Source organism: Micropterus salmoides, unplaced genomic scaffold (genome assembly GCF_014851395.1).
Source record: "Micropterus salmoides isolate LMB-PRFRI ecotype aquatic unplaced genomic scaffold, ASM1485139v1 Ms_hic_scaffold_1, whole genome shotgun sequence".
NCBI lineage: Eukaryota > Metazoa > Chordata > Actinopteri > Centrarchiformes > Centrarchidae > Micropterus > Micropterus salmoides.
Genome location: NW_024040040.1, coordinates 17403490 through 17424971, shown reverse-complemented (window position 1 = coordinate 17424971; position 21482 = coordinate 17403490). Strand labels below are relative to the sequence as shown.

The following is a 21482-nucleotide window of genomic DNA, read 5'->3' as shown; positions in this document are numbered from 1 at the left end:
AACGCCCACGGCAACTGCACTAGAGCTCTAACTTCACACCTCCATTTCCCCTCAATCCTCACCCCTCTAGGACTCAAACTGCTGATGAATCATACGGGCTCTGCCCCCTAGTCCCCCTGTCTTCACCACATCCACCTCCCAGTTCACACAAAAAGAGCATCAGTATCCCAAACCAAGAACCGGATAAAACCAAACCTTCAGATCGCCAGTCTTCTAAGACGGACCAGGCATCAGGTGTTGTTATAACACCCAAACTCGCTCGCGCAGGCCCCAAGATCTTTGACAAGGTCCGTGCTTTTGAGGAGCAAAGGGCCAGTGTGGATCTGTCAGGAGGAGCTGGATCTTTATCAGGATCTGGATTTGGACGAGCAGCATCCTTCTACTCAGATGACAGCGGAAAGAAGACAGGAGGCCCCAGTGAAGAGGAGGGCCGAATCCTGCAGGGCGCAGCCCAGAAGCGAGCAGCGTTCAAGCAACGGGCCTCTTCTTTAGAGGACAAGACGAGCTACTCCCAGAGGGTCCAGGGCTACCAGAGCAAGTTTGCAGAAGAGCTAGAGAGGATCAAGAAACTCGTGGGGAAACCAAGCTTGAAGAAGGCGTATTCCACTGAGCAGCTGTCGCAGAAAGAGAGGCCGACCATGGGGAAACTAGATCCCATTCCTCCCCAAGTGATTCAAAAGTTAAAGGCAAGGGAGCGAGCCCTGGAGGACAGAAAAGTGTGGGAGAGAGAAGGGAACAGCAGGCTGCAGATTTCTCTGCAGGCCCAAGGCAAAGGTCAGGGGAATCAAAGTAACAACCCTGAAAAGGATAGGATGGCAGATTCCCAGGGTAAACCAGTGGATAGCTCATCACAAGGACCCACAGGGAAAATCTCTGCTACCATGGAGACGGCACCAGCTCACCAGTTACCAGGACAACCATTGCCAACAGCCACAAAGACAAGCCTCACCAGGTTTGGAGAAAAATTGTTTGATGAATTTATGTGGTTTTTAAAATCATATGTATTTGTGTCTTTTTCTTTCTAACACTAGTTATTTGCTAACAAATCTGCACACAAAATTGAAAATTAATTTTATACTACTTGGATATTTATTCCACACTTTCCAGTATTACATAACAGTTCTCTTGTCTTTGCACACAGGGAAACCCTACAAAGCTCTCCGGCAGCTAACAAAGACGCACTTGTTGCCACATCTCAAAAATCTGGTGAGATTGAAAGAGATCTGGTGGCGGATTCAAAGAGGGACACAAAGATGGACAACAAACCAGACCATAGATCACCAAGCCCAAATGGGAAGAGAGTATCCCCAATAACTTTGAGGGAACCAGGGTCCCAGTATCCACCCAAGCCCCCCCGGCTCACCCCATCACCAACCCCTTCCATCAGCCCTCTCCTGAAAAGGAGGAAGGCGGAGGTGGGGCGGCCATCTCCAGCCTTGAAACTGAACATCCCCATGATCCTGGTGGAGGACGAAACCATGGAGACAGAATGTTTTAAAGAAAGGAGCAATGAGGGAAGCAAGATCAGAAGGAAAGAGGGCAGAGTTCGCAAGAGCAAAAAAGGCTGTTGTGTTCAACCCAGGTCTTCCGAGGAAGGTAGGACATATTTCATGATGACAGTTGATAAGTGTCTTTGTAAAACTTTTAATTAAGCCAAATTTAGCAGCAGCCACCACAGATAAATGCTGACGCCAATGCACAACCATGCAGTTTCCTTAATGACCACAAGCTGCAGGCTTCCAAGAATAAGACAGCACCAAAGTAGATGAGAAAACCACCAACATCTCTTAAGATTAAGTAAATAAAAATCTGCAGTTTGACTTTTATTGGTATTGGTGGCTCTGCAAAGGTCATAGAGACATATTTTTGTATAACTCTATCTCTCTCTGTATCTCCCTAGAGTAGGGGTGCTCTTTGCAGAATTTCCTAGTGATTCATTAATTAGTCACAGCTAACACAATAGAAAGTTAGGGTTAGTCAGGGTTAAGTCTTCAGCTAGTTTAAGATGATTTAAATTGAACACTCTGAGAGAGTAGAAATGTTTGGGTTTTTTGCTTTATGAGCTCTTTGTTGTTGGGTCACAAGCCAATGACGAGCCGAAGTATACCTACCGTAAATTTAAATCCCAATAAACTTCTTTAAAGCACTCATGTTACCACAGTTAAAGATCACGGAGTGATAGCACTAAAACTACACAATGATCTAAAATTGAACAGAAAAATAGATCACGTAGTGTATCGGTTATGTTGTCCATTATGGAAAATGAATCCAATACACAGACATGCTGCGGGGCCCAGACTCATTGATACAATTTCACATGGGGACCCAAAAAAAGAAACTAGCCCATGACTAATTTTGGGGTCTGACCCAATTACAAAACCAGGTAATGGAGCACAGGCAGCTCGACATTAACCTGACTTATCGTTTTCAGGGGGCTCATCTGATGACTCCTACTTGTCTGCTGATGAGGAGCCAGTTGAGGGCCCGAGGTTTGAGAGGCCTCTTGAGGATGCCACAGCATGCTCTGGGGCAGAGGTCAGACTGAAATGCATCATCACTGGGAGCCTGCCCCCTACAGGTACAAATGAGAACATACTCCAGTGTGCTGGATGGATTATCCAAAGCTGAATCTTTGTTTGTTTCCTTTTTCATGTGTGTATTTTGAATATTTTTGTTGGGGGAGATTTGTATATTTTTTATTTCTTTATTTTAAAAATTAGAAATTAATTTTGTTTAAAAAATGATACTACAAAATTGCAGTTGACAATTAGATTTTAAAGATTGCAGATAGTTAATCTGTCTTAATGCCCAACACCTGTGTGCAGTTATACTACTTAAGTGGAACCTATCACTACAGCATAAGCGTTGGCTCCTTGTGTGAAGACCTATTTGAGTAAAGACCAGCGAGTCTATCTGTGCGAGTCCACCGAGCTAGGCCACCTACAAGAGTAGCTTTTTCTAAGCACACCTACTTACCTAAAGCTGCCGGCTGCAACTACACTCAGGCCATGTGCTACCATACCATTCCTATTGTCTCTGGTGCACGCAAGAGGTATCCTGCCATCAGGCACAGAAATCAGGCACTCCTCAAGCCTTTAAAACCACACAAATCTGTTTACTTGTCTGTTGGGTCATGGAACTGCCAGTCTGCAGTCAACAAAGCTGACTTTATCACTGCTTATGCTAGCACATTATCTCTTGGGCTACTGGCGCTCACTGAGACCTGGATCAAACCAGAAAACTCTGCGCTGTCCACCAATTACTCTTTCACCCACACCCCCTGGCCGTCTGGGAGGGGGGTGGGACTGGGCTCTTAATTTCCAACAAATGGAAATTCACACAGCTGCTACCCCCGAATCAAGATGCCTCCTTCGAATACCATGCTGTCTTTGTGTCCGCTCCGGTAAAGGTCTCTGTGATTATCATATACTGTCCACCAGGACAAATGGGTAACTTCGTGGACGAGCTAGACACACTGCTGTCTTCAATACCAGAGCATGACCGTCCCCTACTTGTCCTCGGTGACATGAACATTCACTTAGACAATGTGAACTCATTCAGTCCTTTAAACTAACACAGGTTCTCAGCCCCCCGACCCACAAAGCTGGCAAGGTGCACTGTCACACCTCTACACGTGTCAGACCACTATTTTATTCAGTTCACGGTATGCCTACAAGAACAGCCCATTGTTCCAGCACCATTTGTCTCACACCGCCGCAACCTCCGCAACCTGTCTTCCACTCACTTTGCCTCTCGGTGGTCAACACATTTTCCTCATTTGAGGTCAATGATGCCGCGCAATCTCTGTGCTCTACTCTAAGCTTGTGCCTGGATAGCCTGTGTCCTCTATCCACCAAGCCTGCTCGCCTGAACCAGTCCCACCCATGGCTAACTGATACCATCTGCGGGCTCCGTACTGATCTCAGAGGCGCTGAAAGAAAATGGCGAAAAAACAAAGACCCCACCGACCTTAAGGGCTACCAATTGCTCCTATCCTCCTTCTCAACAAGCATCAGTGCTGCCAAAACTGCATTCTATAATAACAGAATTAGCAGTGCCACTGACTCAAGGAAATTATTTTCCACTTTTAAAGCGCTACTAAATCCTCCTCCACCTCCACCACCCACAAACTTGTGACGGAAGTGGCGGCTATAACTAGCCAACACTCAAACTCAACCATTGTAGCAGTCCTACTACATCTTTTCCTCTGCCCTCCCAGGTCAATGGTTCTTCACTCTCCTCGTTTACTCCTATAACAGAGAGTGAAGTATCAGAACTCTTGACCCATAGCTGTCCCATTACATGCCCACAGGACACGATTCCTATGAATCTCCTCCAAGCCATATCTCCTACCGTGGTCCCCGCAATCACTCATGTGATAAATACTTCTCTGGCTTCAGGAACCTTCCCGACCACTTTCAAAAGGGCTCGGGTCACACCCTTGCTCAAAAAGCCCTCACTTGACTGAACTCAAGTTGAGAACCGGTCGAGGCAGATGGCCGCCCACCCTGAGCCATGGTTCTGTTCGAGGTTTCTGCCTCTTAAAAGGAAGTTTTTCCTTGCCTCTGTCGCCTAGTGCTTGCTCTTGGTGGGAACTGTTGGGCTTCTGTAAATAGCATCATAGAGTACGGTCTAGACCTGCTCTTTTATGAAAAGCGCTGTGAGATAACTGTTGTTGTGATTTGGCGCTATATAAATAAAATTTAATTGAATTGAATTAAACTATCGGCCTGTGTCTCTTCTACCATTTTTATCCAAAACTATCGAACGGCCAGTATTCAAACAGGCCTCAGAATTCCTCTCACGGAATAGCCTCCTAGAACCATATCAGTCTGGTTTTAAGAGTGCCCACTCCGCTGAAGCGGCTCTTTTGTCTGTAACAGAAGCCCTAAGGTCAGCTAAAGCTGCAGCCCAATCCTCGGTTCTTATCCTGCTTGACCTATCAGCTGCCTTTGACACCGTCAACCACAGGATCCTGTAAACTCTCCCGGCTTTTCTTACCACTGCTACGCAGATGATATGCAACTCTAACTATCCTTCCCACCAGACAACTCCCCCTGTCTTGGCGCGGATCACAGACTGTCTCTCGGACATCTGCATGGATGAAGGCTTGCCACCTTCAACTAAACCTCTCTAAGACTGAACTCTTGGTCATTCTAGCCAAGCAATCTATCCACCATAACATCAAACTACAAATTGACTCCTCTACCATCACTCCAACCAGGGTGGTGAGAAACTTGGGTGTCATGATTGATGACCAGCTGTCCTTTTCAGACCATTTTGTGCTGTCTCTCGGTCATGCTGCTTTGCTCTAAAAAAACATATAAACACTCATCTACCTAAACTCCATAATACAAACTTACATTCATTCTCGGCCACTACGCTCCTCCAACGAACGCCGCCTGGCTCTGCCATCCCTTCACACATCCCAGTCCTGGCTGTTCTCATCTGTGACACCATGATGGTGGAACGAGCTACCACACGCCATCAGAGCAGGGGCATCCCTCTCTAACTTCAAGAAGCTCTTGAAAACTCATTTCTTCCGAGAACATTTCCTCTTATAACACCTCTAACTCCTAACCTCCAACATGCACTTCCTGTGCTCTTCTTCTTCTATCCCCTTACAATTATCTTGTATTGATTGCACTTTTCTTGTTAACTCTTACTTCCTTCCCTAGGTATTTACCCCATTGGTGTGATATGTACTATGAGCTCTTACTAGTATTTATTGCTGCTCTTACTAGTATGTATTGTCAGTTGTAGATCTGTATTTGATGCTCTGTTGATGCTTGTATGTTGTTCCTCAAATGTAAGTCGCTTTGGATAAAAGCGTCTGCCAAATGACTAAATGTAAATGTAAATGTAAGCTAACAAACTTTTATGAGAGGATTTAGATCATCTGCTCTTTTGCATTTTCTCACAATCTTTTTTTATTCATTGTTTTTTTTAACCTTGTTTAATAACAATATGAAGTGAGTAGTGTCTTCCTGCAGCAGAAAACACACAGAAAACATTTTTTATGCGGGGAAATAAAATCCAGCTGAAAATCTTTTCCATTTTTTTGAAAATCTGCAAAAATCTGCTAAAACCAACACCCATGAGCTTTATTCATTACACATCTTTGTAAGGTGGATTGTGCTATATCTGTTTTACTGTGGGATGTTGTATTGGTTGTTTGTCATCTGCGTGAATGTGTTTTTCTCTGCCTCCTCAGTCACATGGAGGAAGAATAATGTGGAGATACAGAGCGATGCCTTCCATGTGGTTGAGGCTGAGGGTGAGAAGCACAGTCTGGTGATAAAGCAGATGAGGCAGAACAACGCAGGGCTGTACTGCGTCACAGCTGTCACCCCGGCGGGCAGAGCGTCCTGCAGCGCCACACTCTATATCCAGTCAGGTGAGAGACAAGGCCAGAGATGGATGGATATCGCTGCACGCAAAAGGGGATTTGCTGTTAGATTAAGTGTCACAGCAACACATTTACAATCACTCGACACAAATTTAAATGAAGACAGAGACGTTGAGGCACATGAAAACGACACTCTCCTTGAAATGCATGAACATGTTGACTCACACAGAAACTCGCTTTAATCCACTGCCAGCCCTCCTCCGCCTGACATTCAGTCTTAATGACTACAAAGGCCTGCCGGCGCTCAGCATCCCGACCGGGGCTCCTCGCAGCGATAGTTGCCATGGCAACCCATTAATTCTTAAAGGCACTGAGCTCCCCTCGGTGCAGATTCAAAACGCAGACCTGCCCCATCACACAAAGGTCTCTGGAGTCTTAAAGGCTGGCATGGCATTCAGAATGAGGAAAAAATATTCCTTTTGGAAAAGGTTTCTGTTATAAATGTGCCTACGGTGGCTGTGTGTTTATATTATATGCTGTGTGTGTGTGTGTGTGTGTGTGTGTGTGTGTGTGTGTGTGTGAAAAAGAGTGTAGATTCAGCTCATGTAAATGCAAACTGCACTCCGCTAGTTTTGTCAACAAATGTGAGCGTACATTCTGGTGCTGTCTCACCAGCAGCACGGGGCCTGCGTTGCCATATTAGGCCAGTAGAGTCTAACTTGCAGGAGTATTTTTAGCCGCCCTCTTGTTCTCTACGGTAATTGCAGTCTGCTTTATGTCCCTGTGCAATCATGGAGTTTCTCATCTCTCTAGATTTCACACTACAGGGCTCGGAGTAGGAGTTGTCAAAATGTGCTTGGAGATTATGTTAGTCATTTTAGCTGGTTTAGCTGGGAACAAAGTAGGTTTTTGGCAGGGCAAGCCAAACTGAAGGGAGAGAATGATTTATAGCCACAAAGCATGTCAAACATCATTAAGGTGAAGAATATTATCACTGTATTTTTCTCATTTCAACATAACACATCAAATAAGTTATGTTTTCCCAGCTGTTTATTTGTTTAATCCTCTGTGGAGAGTAGTGGAAAAAAAACAAAATCACCAAAACTTTAATGAAACTTTCCAATGTAAAACTTTTCAGATATTACTGTGTGAACTTTAGGATGTCGGGAATGTTAGAGAATATGGACGTGACAGTGATGGGAAGCAGGAGAGAGGACGAAGGATGAGACTGAAAGGGAAGGTTAGCTGGCTCGTACTGTGCAGCAGTTGTGTAAGAGTTGGCAGGTTTATGTAAATACTCCCGGGAGTTATCCCATGGTGCACAGACGCCGCTCAGAGATGTGACTCCAGGTAGGTTATTTTGTTATTTTTCCTTTTTAATACCAGTGTGGCAACAATTAACCAGATCACCTACTTCCTTAAACGTAACAATTTTTCTGAGGAGATCTCTATATCTAATGTTTTATTGCTGATAGAAGTCAGTTCTTGCAATTATACGTAGCTTGTAGGTTACTATGTACTTTTTAGCATCTGTGCATATAGACAAGCCTGTCTTTGACTTTGTCTTTCACTTGCATCTAACAGCAGATAACCTTATTTCCTTTCTTTTAAGACAGTTGAGTTAGTTTAATAGCAGTGCTTAATGCACTTTTATCTCTCCAATCTGCTGTTATTTAGTCTATATTCTGTTCCACTGAGGGATATTGTTAATTTCCAATTGTCACAGTGTCATCTGCTTATACCAGATGTCTGAGTTTTAGGTTTTACAGAGAAAGTGAGAAGCAAAGACAAAAAGAAAGTGACGAGGCAGAAAGAGAAAGATGTAAGAGTCTAAAGAGAGGTACTGTACGGTGGCAGTGTTTTATATTTCTCCATCCAGCTGTGGATTAATTCTGACTTTAGTAGAAGCTGCCAGGAGTCCAGACACAGTGTCTGCTCTGGAACACCATGGGAATAAGCAAATGATTGGGTCAGGGATTAAGGGATTAATTCATTATCTGTTCAGTTACGGTCACTTCAGAGAAGTCTCTATGCTGTGTGTGTGTGTGTGTGTGTGTGTGTATGTGTGTGTGTGTGTGTGTGTACCTGTGTGTGCACGAGTGTGTGTATATGTGGGTGCACGTGGTCCACGCTTCTCTAACTCATTGCTCTACATTGCCAACTGCTCATCTTGGCAAAGATAGTCATCTCCAGAAAAGCAAGCAAAGACTGTAAACATCAGAGCTCTGACAGATTGTTCCCATCTAAAGGTTTAGACGGCACCCTGGTGCCGTGTTAACCATATTTCAAAGAGATTTGCACTTAATTACACAAATTAAGAAGTGTGCAAATCAGAGTTGACTTTTTCCCCAACCTGAGTAAAAGTGAATTAGATGTAGCTGACGATGTGTGCTTGAAATTCTATTATACTTATGTCCATCATCACTTTTTTTTATCTTCCAGAGCCAACCCACATGCAATGTGGGGAAATAGCCGGGGCTGTAGAAGTTAGTAGTCTGACCCAGTCAGACGAGGAGTATCTGAGCCCTCAGGAGGAGGCGATGGAGCTCGGGGACTCACCTGCTCTAAGTAAAAGTGTCCACTTCAAAGAACCTCCCTCATTTTGGGTAGGAGATTCTCAGAAGCAAAATCTAGATTTGCTTTTTAAATCTGATCTTTGGGACTGACTTTCCAGCAACATTAGTGATGCATACATCCCCCCAGATTGTGTTTATTTTCCCAGTACCGAGCCACAACAGCAAGCTAGAGGCGGAGGATAAATTAAGCCTTTTTGGGCGCTGTCACAATGTGATGTGACTTGAAGGACTGTTTTGAATCCAATTTGATCAAATTGATTAAAAAACTTGCTTGTTTTGTCTGACCAATGCTCTAAAACCAAAAGAGTAGGCGTAACCTTTACAAGAAATTTACAACAAAAAGCAGACACTATTCACATCTCAGAAGCTGGTACCAGCAAATATTTGGCATATTTGTTTGAAAAGTGAATCGTTGCAGATAGATTTTCTCTTGTTGACAAATCAATAAATCTAGTAATTGTTTCAGCTCAAATTTGGCCTGCCATCCTGAAACCATAAAAGCCCTTACACCTAACTGTGTTGTGCTTCTTTAAAAGGTAGCACCATGTGACCAGGGGGTAACTGAGGGTCAAGATGTCGTCATCCCAGCGAAGGTCAGAGGGCAGCCCAAACCCATGGTTTACTGGTAAGACAGCTTTCCCAAAAGGTTTATTGCAGACTAACATCTCCACAGACCCCCAAAGCTATTACCTTAACCAAGGTCACTTACTTTTTCTGTAACACACACACAGCCTTCTATTAAAGACCTGAGTTTAAGCGACTGTGACAGCCACTTTATATTGACCCAGGCTGAAGGACAGAGTCACGGTGAAGACAACGGGGCGCTTCGCTGTGCGAGAGGCAGATGATGGCACCAGTGAAATGAGAATCCGCTCAGCTCAGAGGTCAGATGCAGGGCTTTACGTCTGCAAGATCATCAACGAGTACGGAACCAAGCAGGCGGAGTGCAGAGTGGAGGTCAAAGGTGAGTAATGAAGAACTGAATCTGTCTAGTTTAATTATGTTGTTACTAATATCATGTAATATTTCTGTGTTGCTGTTCTTTCTGTGTTTTTTATAAGCGGCTGCAGCACAAACAGCACTGAAAATCATCAGGGAGGTAAAAGATGTGGTGGTGAGGGCCGGAGAGTCTGCCATGTTCGAGTGTCATGTTACAGGACCACCAGACATCGATGTGGACTGGTTGTCTAATGGGAAGCTGATCCAGCCAGCGCTGCTTGACTGCAAAATGCACTTTGATGGCAAAAGGTGTGTTAGTGTGTGTTCTAAAATGTCTTTTGGGGATGTCTATGTGAACTTCAGTTCTGTGTAATTGTCAAACAGTGCAAAAAAAGGGGTTTTCTAGTGTATGAGAACCTGGAAAAATTAGAAGTTTGAATTCCTTAAAGATGTATCAAGACTGGAAAAAGGGGGTGATGGCGCAATGGATAAGATACCAGTCTTTGGTGTGAGAGACCTGGGTTCAATCCCCCACTGTGACCCATCCACCAATGTGTCCCTGAGCAAGACACTTAACCTCTAGTTGCTCCAGAGGCGTGCAACCTCTGACACATATATATATATATAGCATTGTAAGTCACTTTGGATAAAAGCTTCAGCTAAATGTAATGGGAAAAATGTTGGTTGGTGTTAGTCTTGGATTTCCAAAACCAATTGTTCTACCTTGCTTTACTGTCAGTTTCCACATGATGAATTATTGAGGCATTTATTGTTTTGTTTGGTTTTTTATTAAAGGCTGCTTTGTTTGACAGGTGCCGTCTGCTGCTAAATTCAGTACACGAGGATGATAGTGGAACATACACTTGCAAGCTGAGCACTGCCAAAGGTGAACTACAAACTGTCATTTTAGTTGGATAAATCAATTTTTTTGACAAATGTCAATGAAATGTGGTGAAAAGTTAGGCTAGGGGTCAAGGATCAAGTCATATAAAATTACTTATTTTCTAAAACAAGTCTTTGAATATAGGCTGCATCAATTTCTACCTTTTCTTCCATGTTTCTACAGATTTTTATTCCAACTTCTCTAGATTTGATACATATTGGTTTGTATGATACTGAAGCTTAAAGTAAAAGTAGTGATTGAAAAAGAAAGGAAAAACATGACACATTAGTGATGTTAAGACAAGTCTTCTTACTAAGGGACGTGTCAATGCATTTACAGAGGAGTTTACCTCAAGCGCAAACCTGAGGGTCACCCCATCCAAGGAGCCTCTTTTCACCCGTAAGCTAGACGTCTTGGAGGTCATCGAAGGTCGCACTGCCCGGTTTGACTGTAAGGTGAGCGGATCACCTGCTCCACGAATCACATGGACGCATTTCGGTAAGAATCTCAAGTGTTGTGTCTGATATTTGATGCATGTGGTTTTATAAATACTGACTAACGTACTAACGCACAACATTTGCTGCTTGCACAAGGCAAGAAACATTGTAGATGAACCAACACACCCCTCCCATGCACTCTTCTCCCTGCTGCCCTCTGGCAGAAAGTTGCACAGCTTACAGACTAATACCACCAGGTTGGGAAATAGTTTATTCCAGTGGTCGGCTCCTGCCAAATATCTCAGGGGGGGGCAATTGTTGCAATGATGGCTAAGATGACCAGTTCAATGGTCTTAGTCTGCTATAAGACAAGGATTGTTTCTTAGGCTACATACTATACAGTATTTGTGAACAGCTACATCCTGAAGTTCATTGTCAATGTCTACAATGAATGAACAGTCCACAGTTAAGATCTACCAATCTTTAGACCTTTGGATGTAAAGGTAACTACTTTAGCAATAATGAAAAAAAGAATGACTTTCACAATCATCTGATTAAGCAGTGACAAACCTTTTATTTAGGAACAACAAATCCAGAATAAAGCGCAGTGGCACTGGCCTGATGATGTGCAATGAATGAAATTATTTACAGTTAATCTTGCGTTGCAGCTAAGGGACCCATCTCAAGTAACAGTACAGTAATGTAATGATGTCACATATGCTGTATATGAAGGTAGATCAAACATAACTAATCTTAAATATTTAATGGGGTACAGAGGAGCACAGTATTTATTTTCGTTCTTTAAGTTACACACATTACACAAGACTAATAAGGTAAGCAGAGAGAAAAATCCACTTGTTATCCTGTAGATACACAGTATTATTAGGGGTGTGGGCTGTATTAAAGTATCCACTGTTCTCCTGTACTCTAAAATCACACAGTAACAACAAGCTATGTGCTCTTCTCCCATTCTCACTCTGTATTTACACATACACAACTAGGTGTGTAAGGGGAAATATAAAAGGTATATTCTATTATTTTTGGTTTATTTTCTGTGTTGCTTTCCTACTTCTCCTTCTTCTTTTTACCCTCCTCTGACAAGATGCCAGTGGTGACCACATCATGCTACCTCCTCTTTCTTCTTCAGTTTCTGGCAATAAAAGAAAAAAACAACACATCAAATAATTATTAATGGTTAAGTGCAGCTAACTTTAAATTGACTCCACCTCCACACATAAAACATGGTTTAATAACAATCACATTTAACATAAGCATAAAATGCAGCTTAACAATAACTATCAAGATTATTAGCTTAGCCTATGGCATTTTACGGAGCATAAATTAGCCTAGCGGCTAGCGGACTTTTCCTCTCCTCAGAGCTTAACAAATTACATGTATTATTTATACTGTTTCTTACTCACCGCTGGTAAAGTCGCTGCATCTCCAGACACCACGGTTGAATCAGCCTGAACGTACATTTTCTACAGCAGCTGGTTGTAGTGAGAGCAACAAGCTGGAGGACTGCCGAGTCATTTTCAGGTGGCAGAAGCCTAGCTTGTCTTCCCTCAGACAATCAGGATGTTAAACAAGCAATGTTAAAACAGGAAAACATATTCATGCACACTTTGCACTTTCTCTTGCTGCTATTAACTCAGTGTATTCCTTTTTTAAATTGTATATCACCATAATGGTCATACTGTGTGTAACCATACATATATTTTTTCCCCACACATTTCAGAGACCAAAGTGGAGGAGAGCGATAATGTTCGCATCCTTCAAGAGGGGGGTCGTCACTCGCTTGTCATCACCCACGTTAGCGGCGACACAGAAGGCTTCTACACAGCGGTAGCTCAAAACATTCATGGAAAGTCTGAATGCACCGCTGAGCTCTACATGCAAGAACCCCGAGCTGCCATCTCTTCTCACATGTAAGTGAAGCCCTTCGTGTGGAAACATCTCTGTAAGCCATTGTGTCATTTTAAAGGCTTTGAAAGGGGGAACAAGAAAACTATGCTGTCAGTGTAAAGTCAGAGGAGCCATATTTGAATTCATGGGCTTAGAAAAACGCTTCAGGAAGAAGGAAATCATTCTAAAGGAGTGAAGGCACATGGCAAAAAATAAAATAAACCAGTCAATCTTTCAGTGTACGTTCTCAGATTTTAAAAATCAATCTCTCCATCCTTCCTTCCTTCCTCCCTCCAGGGCCAAGTTGGAGAAGATGCCATCCATCCCAGAGGAGCCTGAAGTGCTGGAGAGTGAGGTGGAGAAGAGGACCATGCCGGACTTTGTCAAACCTCTGGCTGATGTGGAGGTGATTGAAGGCAAAGAGGCGGTGCTGAAATGCAAGGTGGCAGGCCTGCCTTACCCAACCATCGTCTGGTACCACAACAGCAAGCGCATCGAGAGCAGCGACGAGCGCAAAATGACCCAGTGTAAGCAAAGAACCCGAAAACACACACAGCTGATCCATTTTTGGAGTGAGAGACAGTAAATAAGAAACTTGTCCGTCTGTTCTTCAGACAGGGATGTCCACAGTTTGGCCATTCGGAGCGCTTGTCACGCTCATGGGGGCGTCTACAAGGCTGTCATCTCCAATAAAGTGGGCAAAGCAGCCTGCTATGCACATCTATATGTCACAGGTAGAGATGGAGTTTTGATGTTTAATGCTATAGTTGAGAGATCCCACAATTTCCCGTATAATATGTATATATTTATGTATTTATTCATCTGACAGATATTGTTCCTGACCCCCCTGATGGTCCTCCAGTGATAGAGGCTATTACAGGGAAAACTATAAGCCTGAGCTGGAAGAGACCAAAGAGGCTTGACTCTTCATTTGGTAGGTTCATTTGGTTTTAATGATACCAGTGTTAATTCGTGGCATAAATATTGCAGAATTTTGGCTGTTTTTGCAAAGGTTTTATCAAAAAAATAAGTACAACACTTGCAGGGAAACGCTATTTATAGCATGCATGTGTTTTTAAGCCCCTTTGGATTTCATATCTCATCAGCACACATTTGAAAACAAAACAAAATCCTTTTCTCTCTGCATCTTAAACTCCTCACTATGTGTTTTATTATTGTCCGGATTACGCAGATGCCAGCTCCTTGCTATATGTGGTCCAGCAGCAGCCTCTGGGCTCCATCCAGTGGTCTGTCGTGGCGTCTAACCTGAGGGAGACCAACTACACCGTCACCTCCCTGTCCAAGGGAGTCCGCTACGCTTTCAGAGTCCTGACATCCACCGGGAAGACATCGAGCAAACCATCACCCCCAAGTGACCTGGTCCAGCTACTGGACAGAGGTAACAAAGCTGAGGAAAGCTTTAAGCCACCACTGATCCAAAAACGTTTTTATAAGGAGATAATATATGACTTCACGAAGTTTCCTTAGATGTGATATCTTTTTAAATCTTTTACCGCTGTAGGACCCTATTTGAGGAAAGCACCAGTCATTTTGGAAAAACCTGACGTTGTATATGTGGTTGAGAACCAGCCTGTGAGCATCATCATCACATTGAACCATGTGCATGCAGTTGTCACCTGGAAAAGGTTAGTTCCTCTATCTCTAGTGAATACACAGGTTTGGATGTAAAGGATAGCATGCAGAGTTTTTAGAAAAAAGGTTTTGGGGTTTTTTTAATGCAAAAATAATACAAGCTGTAATACACCAATCTGCAAGATAAGAAAGATTGCAACTCAGATTGTGAAAAAGCTGCTGAATTGAGTTTTGAATCTTTGTTTAAACACTGGGACGGTGTCGGATTTCTTAAGTAGAGGAAGCTCATTTCAAACAAAGAAACCCCTACAGGAAAAGTCTTTCAGAAGCTGGAGCACTGCTGGTTTTCATCCCATTCTATTTTCATCAGGAAATGTTTTACAGACTTAGATATAACATGTGAACAGATGCAGATTTAAAAAAATAGCAGGAGACTGGATCCAGGGGCACAGGACTAAGAAGTACCACTGTGCAGTGGTTCACATTGCTTTGATTTAATTTAGCATTTGACTCCGCGGGGCTCTGCAATTTCTTGGAGGAAAGCTTTGTTCTCCGTCTGCAGGGTGTTCAAGATGGTGTTTGCTACCTGAATTGACAACAAAGAAGATCCTTGCATATACAAGTAGACTTTTGGGGAAAAGGGCTCAGGTCCTAATCTCTAGTCTGTGGCTCTAACTGTGATGTCTTGGCTTTGTCTTCCCCAGGAGGGGGGTAGTGTTGGCCAACAGACCTGGGATGTATGAGATGAGCATGCCAGACGACGATCAACACACCCTGAAGATTCAGCGAGTCAGGAGCACAGACGTTGGTCAGTTGGTGGTCACAGCCAGCAACCAGTTTGGCAGCGACCTCTGCACGCTTCAGCTGGCCATAGCAGGTCAGTTTGGTTCAGTCAGAGTACCACATGATTAATTTAGCATTCAGCTTGAATCCAAAGAACTTACTACCTACTCCTGGCAGCAGTAAATACTAACCAGGGGGAAGCAGTTTGTAATTTAAGTTTGGCCTTTTACTATTTTTGAAGTTAATGATCGTGAATTTAGAATAGCTTCTCTAAAAATGGCTTTAGTGTTTCAAAGTGAAGACTTTCCTTTCTTGTGACTTTTTTGGAAATATAGAAATGTCAGCATCCTCCAGGGGCTTTTGTATCTATTCAGCATGTTTACTGTGGCCAAAAAAATTAATTGAATTATTATAATAATATTTAATGGCTATACAGCATATGAGAGAAATTATTTTAAACTGCATGAAGAGAGCAAGTAATTACTCTCATGCAGTCCATAATGTTTAGTCATGCATCATTTGACCGCTCTTTTTTTTTGGTAGTGCCTCCTAAGTTTGAAACCATCATGGAGGATGTGGATGTGCACATTGGAGAGACGTCCCGTCTGGCTGTTGTGGTTGAAGGGAAACCAGACCCAGATATTCTGTGGTATAAGGTATGATGTTTGAGAATCCCAGAATATCTATGACATTGAAGACAATTGAATATCAGATAAAGAGTGGTACTTTTGTATAAATAAATTTTGCAGCGGTACAGCCAGGAAGGTAGAACTGCTAGATAACATGTGACCGTGAAATTAGCAGTTTTATTATTGTGATCTAAAACCATGCTAATAGTAGATTGGTCTGTTGCAGGACGACGAGCTTCTCTCTGAGAGTGGCCACTTCACATTTGTGTACGATGACCCAGAATATTCCCTTGTTGTCCTCAACGCCCACCCTGAACACTCCGGTGTGTACACCTGCACTGCCAAGAACCTGGCTGGCTCCAACTCCTGCAAAGCTGAACTCACGGTTCATACAGGTCTGCGGTCCAACAAAACATGAACAAAACTGTACACGCAATGAGGAGGCTGTAGAATCTTTTAATTATAAATTATTTCAATTTTGTTTTGAGAATCACTAAAATGGTGATATCATGAGAATTTAAAGACCTGAAAAAGGCTTTTCCATTTGCTGATGCAGTACATTCCAATATAATATAGTTCTTGTTGAAAATTGCACCTCTAAATCTACACCATATGGGCAGGACCACAAGGTGACTACAATATGAAACCATCTGTCACTATGCTGGCACATATGTACAGCCAAACAGACACACACACACACACACATAAAAATGCCTATGTCGGTGCTCCCTGCAGAGCAAAAAGAAGCAGCAGAGCCAATGGAGGACGAGGGAACCATTCTGAGGAAGATGAGGCGTTTGACGGATTACTATGATATCCACAAAGAGATAGGGAGGTGAGTGTGTATACGTGTGACTGGCCGCACACTCATGCTGTCTCGCATCCCTTCACAGCAAGTACATCGGTGCTAGTGGCTGTTGGAGCACCGAGAGTCGGGCTGTGGGAGGGCTGCAGGGTGGGGAGTCGCACCTGCTTAACAACGGCATGCAGACAGAAACGAGAGATGAGTCACCAGCCTGAGTGGAGTGAATACATTAGCCAACAGATGATTTGCTTTGGTCTGACTTGTTGGAGACATTTACTGTCAGTTGTAAAGCAGTCAGAATGGCAAAATAGGCAGACAGAAAAATCTGTTTTCCAACAGTTGGTGTGTTTTTGGTTATTAAACAGAGCAGCAAATAGAATTAAGGTTCTGATTTCTGCTCCCAAACTCCACAGAAAAAATACCTAAGGGGGATGAAAGTTAATTATACAATGACATGCATCCCCCTTTCCATTCTCCTGTAGGAGCGCTACCTTTTGCAAATAGGAAACTATTATTAAATTGGAGGGAAAGGGCAGAACAGTAATACATTGTTTAAAACTTGTAAGGCAGTGTTCTGTAGACTCGACAGGATAAATGTGAGGATTCTCTGTCCCTATTCTTTAGATATCTTTTTATTGCAACTTTTAAAATTCCCATCAGCCCTACTTTACACGAATTTTAATCAGAGAAGGCAGCCAAACTCTGCTTTTCAGCCTGGTGTTAAGTTACTCTATAAAGAACACATATATATTTTAATTTATTTATGTTATTTTATTTTAATTTTTTATTTACACACACACACACACAAACACCCACTTTTAATGTTTTATTTATTTTATTTTATTTATTTGATGAACCATATGAAGTAAATTTACACCACACATACCCGCTTAGTTTTTTGTTTTTATTTTTAATATTTTTACTTTATATATTATTATTTTTTATTATTTATTTTAACAAACACACCCTTTCACGGTTTTATTTACTTTATTTAACGAACTGTATAAATTGAATTGTTCTTTTGCATTATATTTAATGCTCAATATTGTTGTTTGACATTCATGCCAATAAAGCTGAATTGAATTGAATACATTGGCCTGAAATGGGAATATATGAGTCTAACAAAATAATCTAAACTCAAAGGTCCACTTACTATCTTTTCTGGGCCTCCAACTGCAGTGATTTGCTGATCTGTGCCCTGTAACGAGGTCTCTCCAGCTGGAATGATTAATGAAAATTTTCTTGAATGTATTTGAAGAATTCAGCTGTAATTTGTAATTTCTTACATTAGTGACACCATTTCTTTCTTGTAGGACTGAATTCAAAATGAACAAACTACTTGTTTGGCATGTATTAAATCCAAAATGGTACCACTGTTTGATGCAGGGGTGCCATCTCCTATGTGAAGAGAGTGACTCAGAAAAAGGGAAAGGCAGAGTTCGCCGCCAAGTTCATTTCTGCACGAGGAAAGAGAAAAGCCTTGGCCCTCAGAGAGCTGGACCTGCTGTCTGAGCTGGACAACGAGAGGATTCTCTATTTCCATGATGCCTTTGAGAAGAAGAACGTGGTGGTGCTCATCACAGAGTTGTATCCTTTCAGTGCAGTTTTATTTTAAATGATTGGAAACGTCCATCTATATGTTTATTATGATGTTTCTATTAGTGTCCCTTATTATCTTTTGACTCAGAATTGCAACAACAGAACAGGGTGTTTTTAGCTCTTGTTGCTGAGACAATACACATTTTCAATAAAAGCAAGGAGGTTCATATCTTTAAGTCAAAAAGGCACTGTTGTTCCTACAGTTTCAGTCTGCTTCATTGCCGAACAAAAGTGCACTTAAATGAATCTCGAGGACACTAAAGATCCAAAGCATTAACGCTAATGTCTTCTGCAGTCCCCTAGAGGCATGAATGAAGCGCAGCACAGCTTTTTCTCTCTGACTCATCGGCGATGAGCGGAATTAACAAGAGATAGGGTGTGTGGGAGTTTTGCTCATTTATAATTCATTTCACATACACCTACCATTTGGACTGTGCAGTCAAGTCAAAGCTCAGTTTTTTTTCCTCAACTGTTGTGTGAAGATGTCACGAGGAGTTGCTGGAAAGAATGACCAAAAAAACAACCGTCAAGGAACAGGAGGTTTGTGTGCTCCTACTGACTGCACTGCAGTACCATTATGTAACAGACTTTTAAGTTCATTCCCTTATGTTTCTCAGATCCGCTGTAGTGTTCAGCAGGTTTTGGAAGGTCTTCGTTATCTTCACCAAAAAAGCATTGCCCACCTTGATGTAAAGGTAACTGTCTATCCCACTTCTGGTGCTTATCTGAATTGATCTGATCAAGACTGTAATATTCTCATACCTAACACTGTTGTTTTTGGGTACAAACCCCCAGCCTGAAAATATTTTAATGTCAAGTCCTGGGAGTGACCAGATCCGCATTTGTGACTTTGGTAATGCATTAAAACTGGAGACTTCTGAGGAGTACTACTGCAAATACGGCACGCCAGAATATGTTGCACCAGAGATTGTTAACCAAACCCCCGTCTCCACAGCAACAGACATATGGTGAGCCACCTGTTCTCCAGCGTGAAGAAGTGACTGCACACTGCAGGCACCACCTTGTTATCAGCAACAAAATTAAATCTCAGTCTTTTGCGTGCTTTTAGATTGTTCCCTAAAATTTAACTTGTCATTCTTCTGTCCTGCTCTCCCACAGGCCTGTTGGTGTCATCACTTACCTCTGGTATGTTATATGTATACAGGTGCTGGTCATATAATTAGAATATCATCAAAAAGTTGATTTATTTCAGTAATTCCATTCAAAAAGTGAAACTCTGATATTATATTCATTCAAACAGACTGATATATTTCCAATGTTTATTTCATTTAATTGTTTAATGATTAAAACTGACAACTAATGAAAATCCCAAATTCAGTATCTCCGAAAATTAGAATATTACTTAAGACCAATACAAAAAAAGGATTTTTAGAAATGTTGGCCAACTGAAAAGTATTAACATGAAAAGTATGAGCATGTACAGCACTCAATACTTAGTTGGGGCTCCTTATGCCTGAATTACTGCAGCAATGCGGCGTGGCATGGAGTCGATCAGTCTGTGGCACCGCTAAGGTGTTATGAGAGCCCAGGTTGCTCGGATAGTTGCCTTCAGCTCTTCTGCATTGTTGGGTTTGGCGTATCGCATCTTCCTCTTCACAATACCCCATAGATTTCCTATAGGGTTAAGGTCAGGCTAGTTTGCCGGCCAATTAAGAACAGGGATACCATGGTCCTTAAACCAGGTACTGGTAGCTTTGGCACTGTGTGCAGGTGCCAAGTCCTGTTGGAAAATGAAATCTGCATCTCCATAAAGTTGGTCAGCAGCAGGACGCATGAAGTGCTCTAAAACTTCCTGGTAGACTGCTACATTGACCTTGGACCTCAGAAAACACAGTGGACCAACACCAGCAGATGACATGGCACGCCAAACCATCACTGACTGTGGAAACTTTACACTGGACTTCAAGCAACGTGGATTCTGTGCCTCTCCTCTCTTCCTCCAGACTCTGGGACCTTGATTTCCAAAGGAAATGTAAAATTGTTGAGAATATAACTTTGGACCACTCAGCAGCAGTCCAGTCCTTTTTGTCTTTAGCCCAGGCGAGACGCTTCTGACGCTGTGTCTTGTTAAAGAGTGGCTTGACACAAGGAATGCGACAGCTGAAACCCATGTTTTGCATACGTCTGTGCGTGGTGGTTCTTGAAGCACTGACTCCAGCTGCAGTCCACTCTTTGTGAATCTCCCTTATATTTTTGAATGGGTTTTGTTTCACAATCCTCTCCAGGGTGCAGTTATCCCTATTGCTTGTAGACTTTTTCTACCACATCTTTTACTTCCCTTCGCCTCTCTATTAATGTGCTGAAATAAATCAACTTTTTGATGATATTCTAATTATATGACCAGCACCTGTATATGTGTATTTTTATAGTAACTAAATCTTTGTTTTCTTTGGTTGATCATGATGTTGTTGTTTTTATTTCAGCCTAACTGGTGTGTCTCCATTTGCTGGTGAGAATGACAGAGCCACTGCCTTAAACATCCGTAACTACAATGTGGCGTTTGAGGAGAGCATGTTTTCTGATCTCTGCAAAGAAGCAAAGGGATTTGTCATCAAGCTTTTGGTGGTGGACAGACTGTAAGCATTTTGATGACTCTCTCTCTCTATATAAATTCCATTACCATAATTCCATTTAGAAGTGTCTAAATGCTAGCATGCTCCTTCCTCATACACATATTTATCCCTTTCCTAGGAGGCCCAGTGCCATCGAGTGCCTTCGTCATCCTTGGTTCAAGGTGAGCTATCATTTACAAACACCCAGCCTGAAACTTTTCAATGTGTCACAGGATTTGGATTTAGTTCTCCTCTAAGGTTAATGGTGACTCCCCTCTTTTTATCTTGCAGTCACCAACGAACAAGAGCATCAGTACAGCTATGCTAAAGCAAGTTTTGTCTAGAAGGCGATGGCAGGTAAGCTGCTGTGGATGACAAATTAGTAGATATGCATTTAGTTTGTGGAAATGA

The 21482-nt window shown here is 42.4% G+C and overlaps 1 protein-coding gene across 1 annotated transcript in view; it reads left to right on the top strand.

Moving 5' to 3' along the window:
- Positions 1-21482, top strand: part of spega (striated muscle enriched protein kinase a) — a 57165-nt gene that overhangs the window by 21409 nt on the left and 14274 nt on the right. The window contains exons 5-32 of the mRNA XM_038721076.1: positions 71-952; positions 1142-1596; positions 2432-2578; positions 6215-6397; positions 8792-8955; positions 9462-9550; positions 9714-9889; positions 9987-10173; positions 10677-10750; positions 11087-11245; positions 12923-13112; positions 13387-13616; positions 13704-13823; positions 13919-14023; positions 14282-14488; positions 14612-14735; positions 15387-15559; positions 16009-16121; positions 16321-16489; positions 16830-16929; positions 18286-18486; positions 18981-19038; positions 19116-19193; positions 19294-19466; positions 19618-19644; positions 20943-21095; positions 21211-21253; positions 21363-21428. Of these exons, the coding sequence (XP_038577004.1) occupies positions 71-952; positions 1142-1596; positions 2432-2578; positions 6215-6397; positions 8792-8955; positions 9462-9550; positions 9714-9889; positions 9987-10173; positions 10677-10750; positions 11087-11245; positions 12923-13112; positions 13387-13616; positions 13704-13823; positions 13919-14023; positions 14282-14488; positions 14612-14735; positions 15387-15559; positions 16009-16121; positions 16321-16489; positions 16830-16929; positions 18286-18486; positions 18981-19038; positions 19116-19193; positions 19294-19466; positions 19618-19644; positions 20943-21095; positions 21211-21253; positions 21363-21428 (4846 nt within the window). The remainder of the gene's footprint in view (positions 1-70; positions 953-1141; positions 1597-2431; positions 2579-6214; positions 6398-8791; positions 8956-9461; positions 9551-9713; positions 9890-9986; positions 10174-10676; positions 10751-11086; positions 11246-12922; positions 13113-13386; positions 13617-13703; positions 13824-13918; positions 14024-14281; positions 14489-14611; positions 14736-15386; positions 15560-16008; positions 16122-16320; positions 16490-16829; positions 16930-18285; positions 18487-18980; positions 19039-19115; positions 19194-19293; positions 19467-19617; positions 19645-20942; positions 21096-21210; positions 21254-21362; positions 21429-21482) is intronic.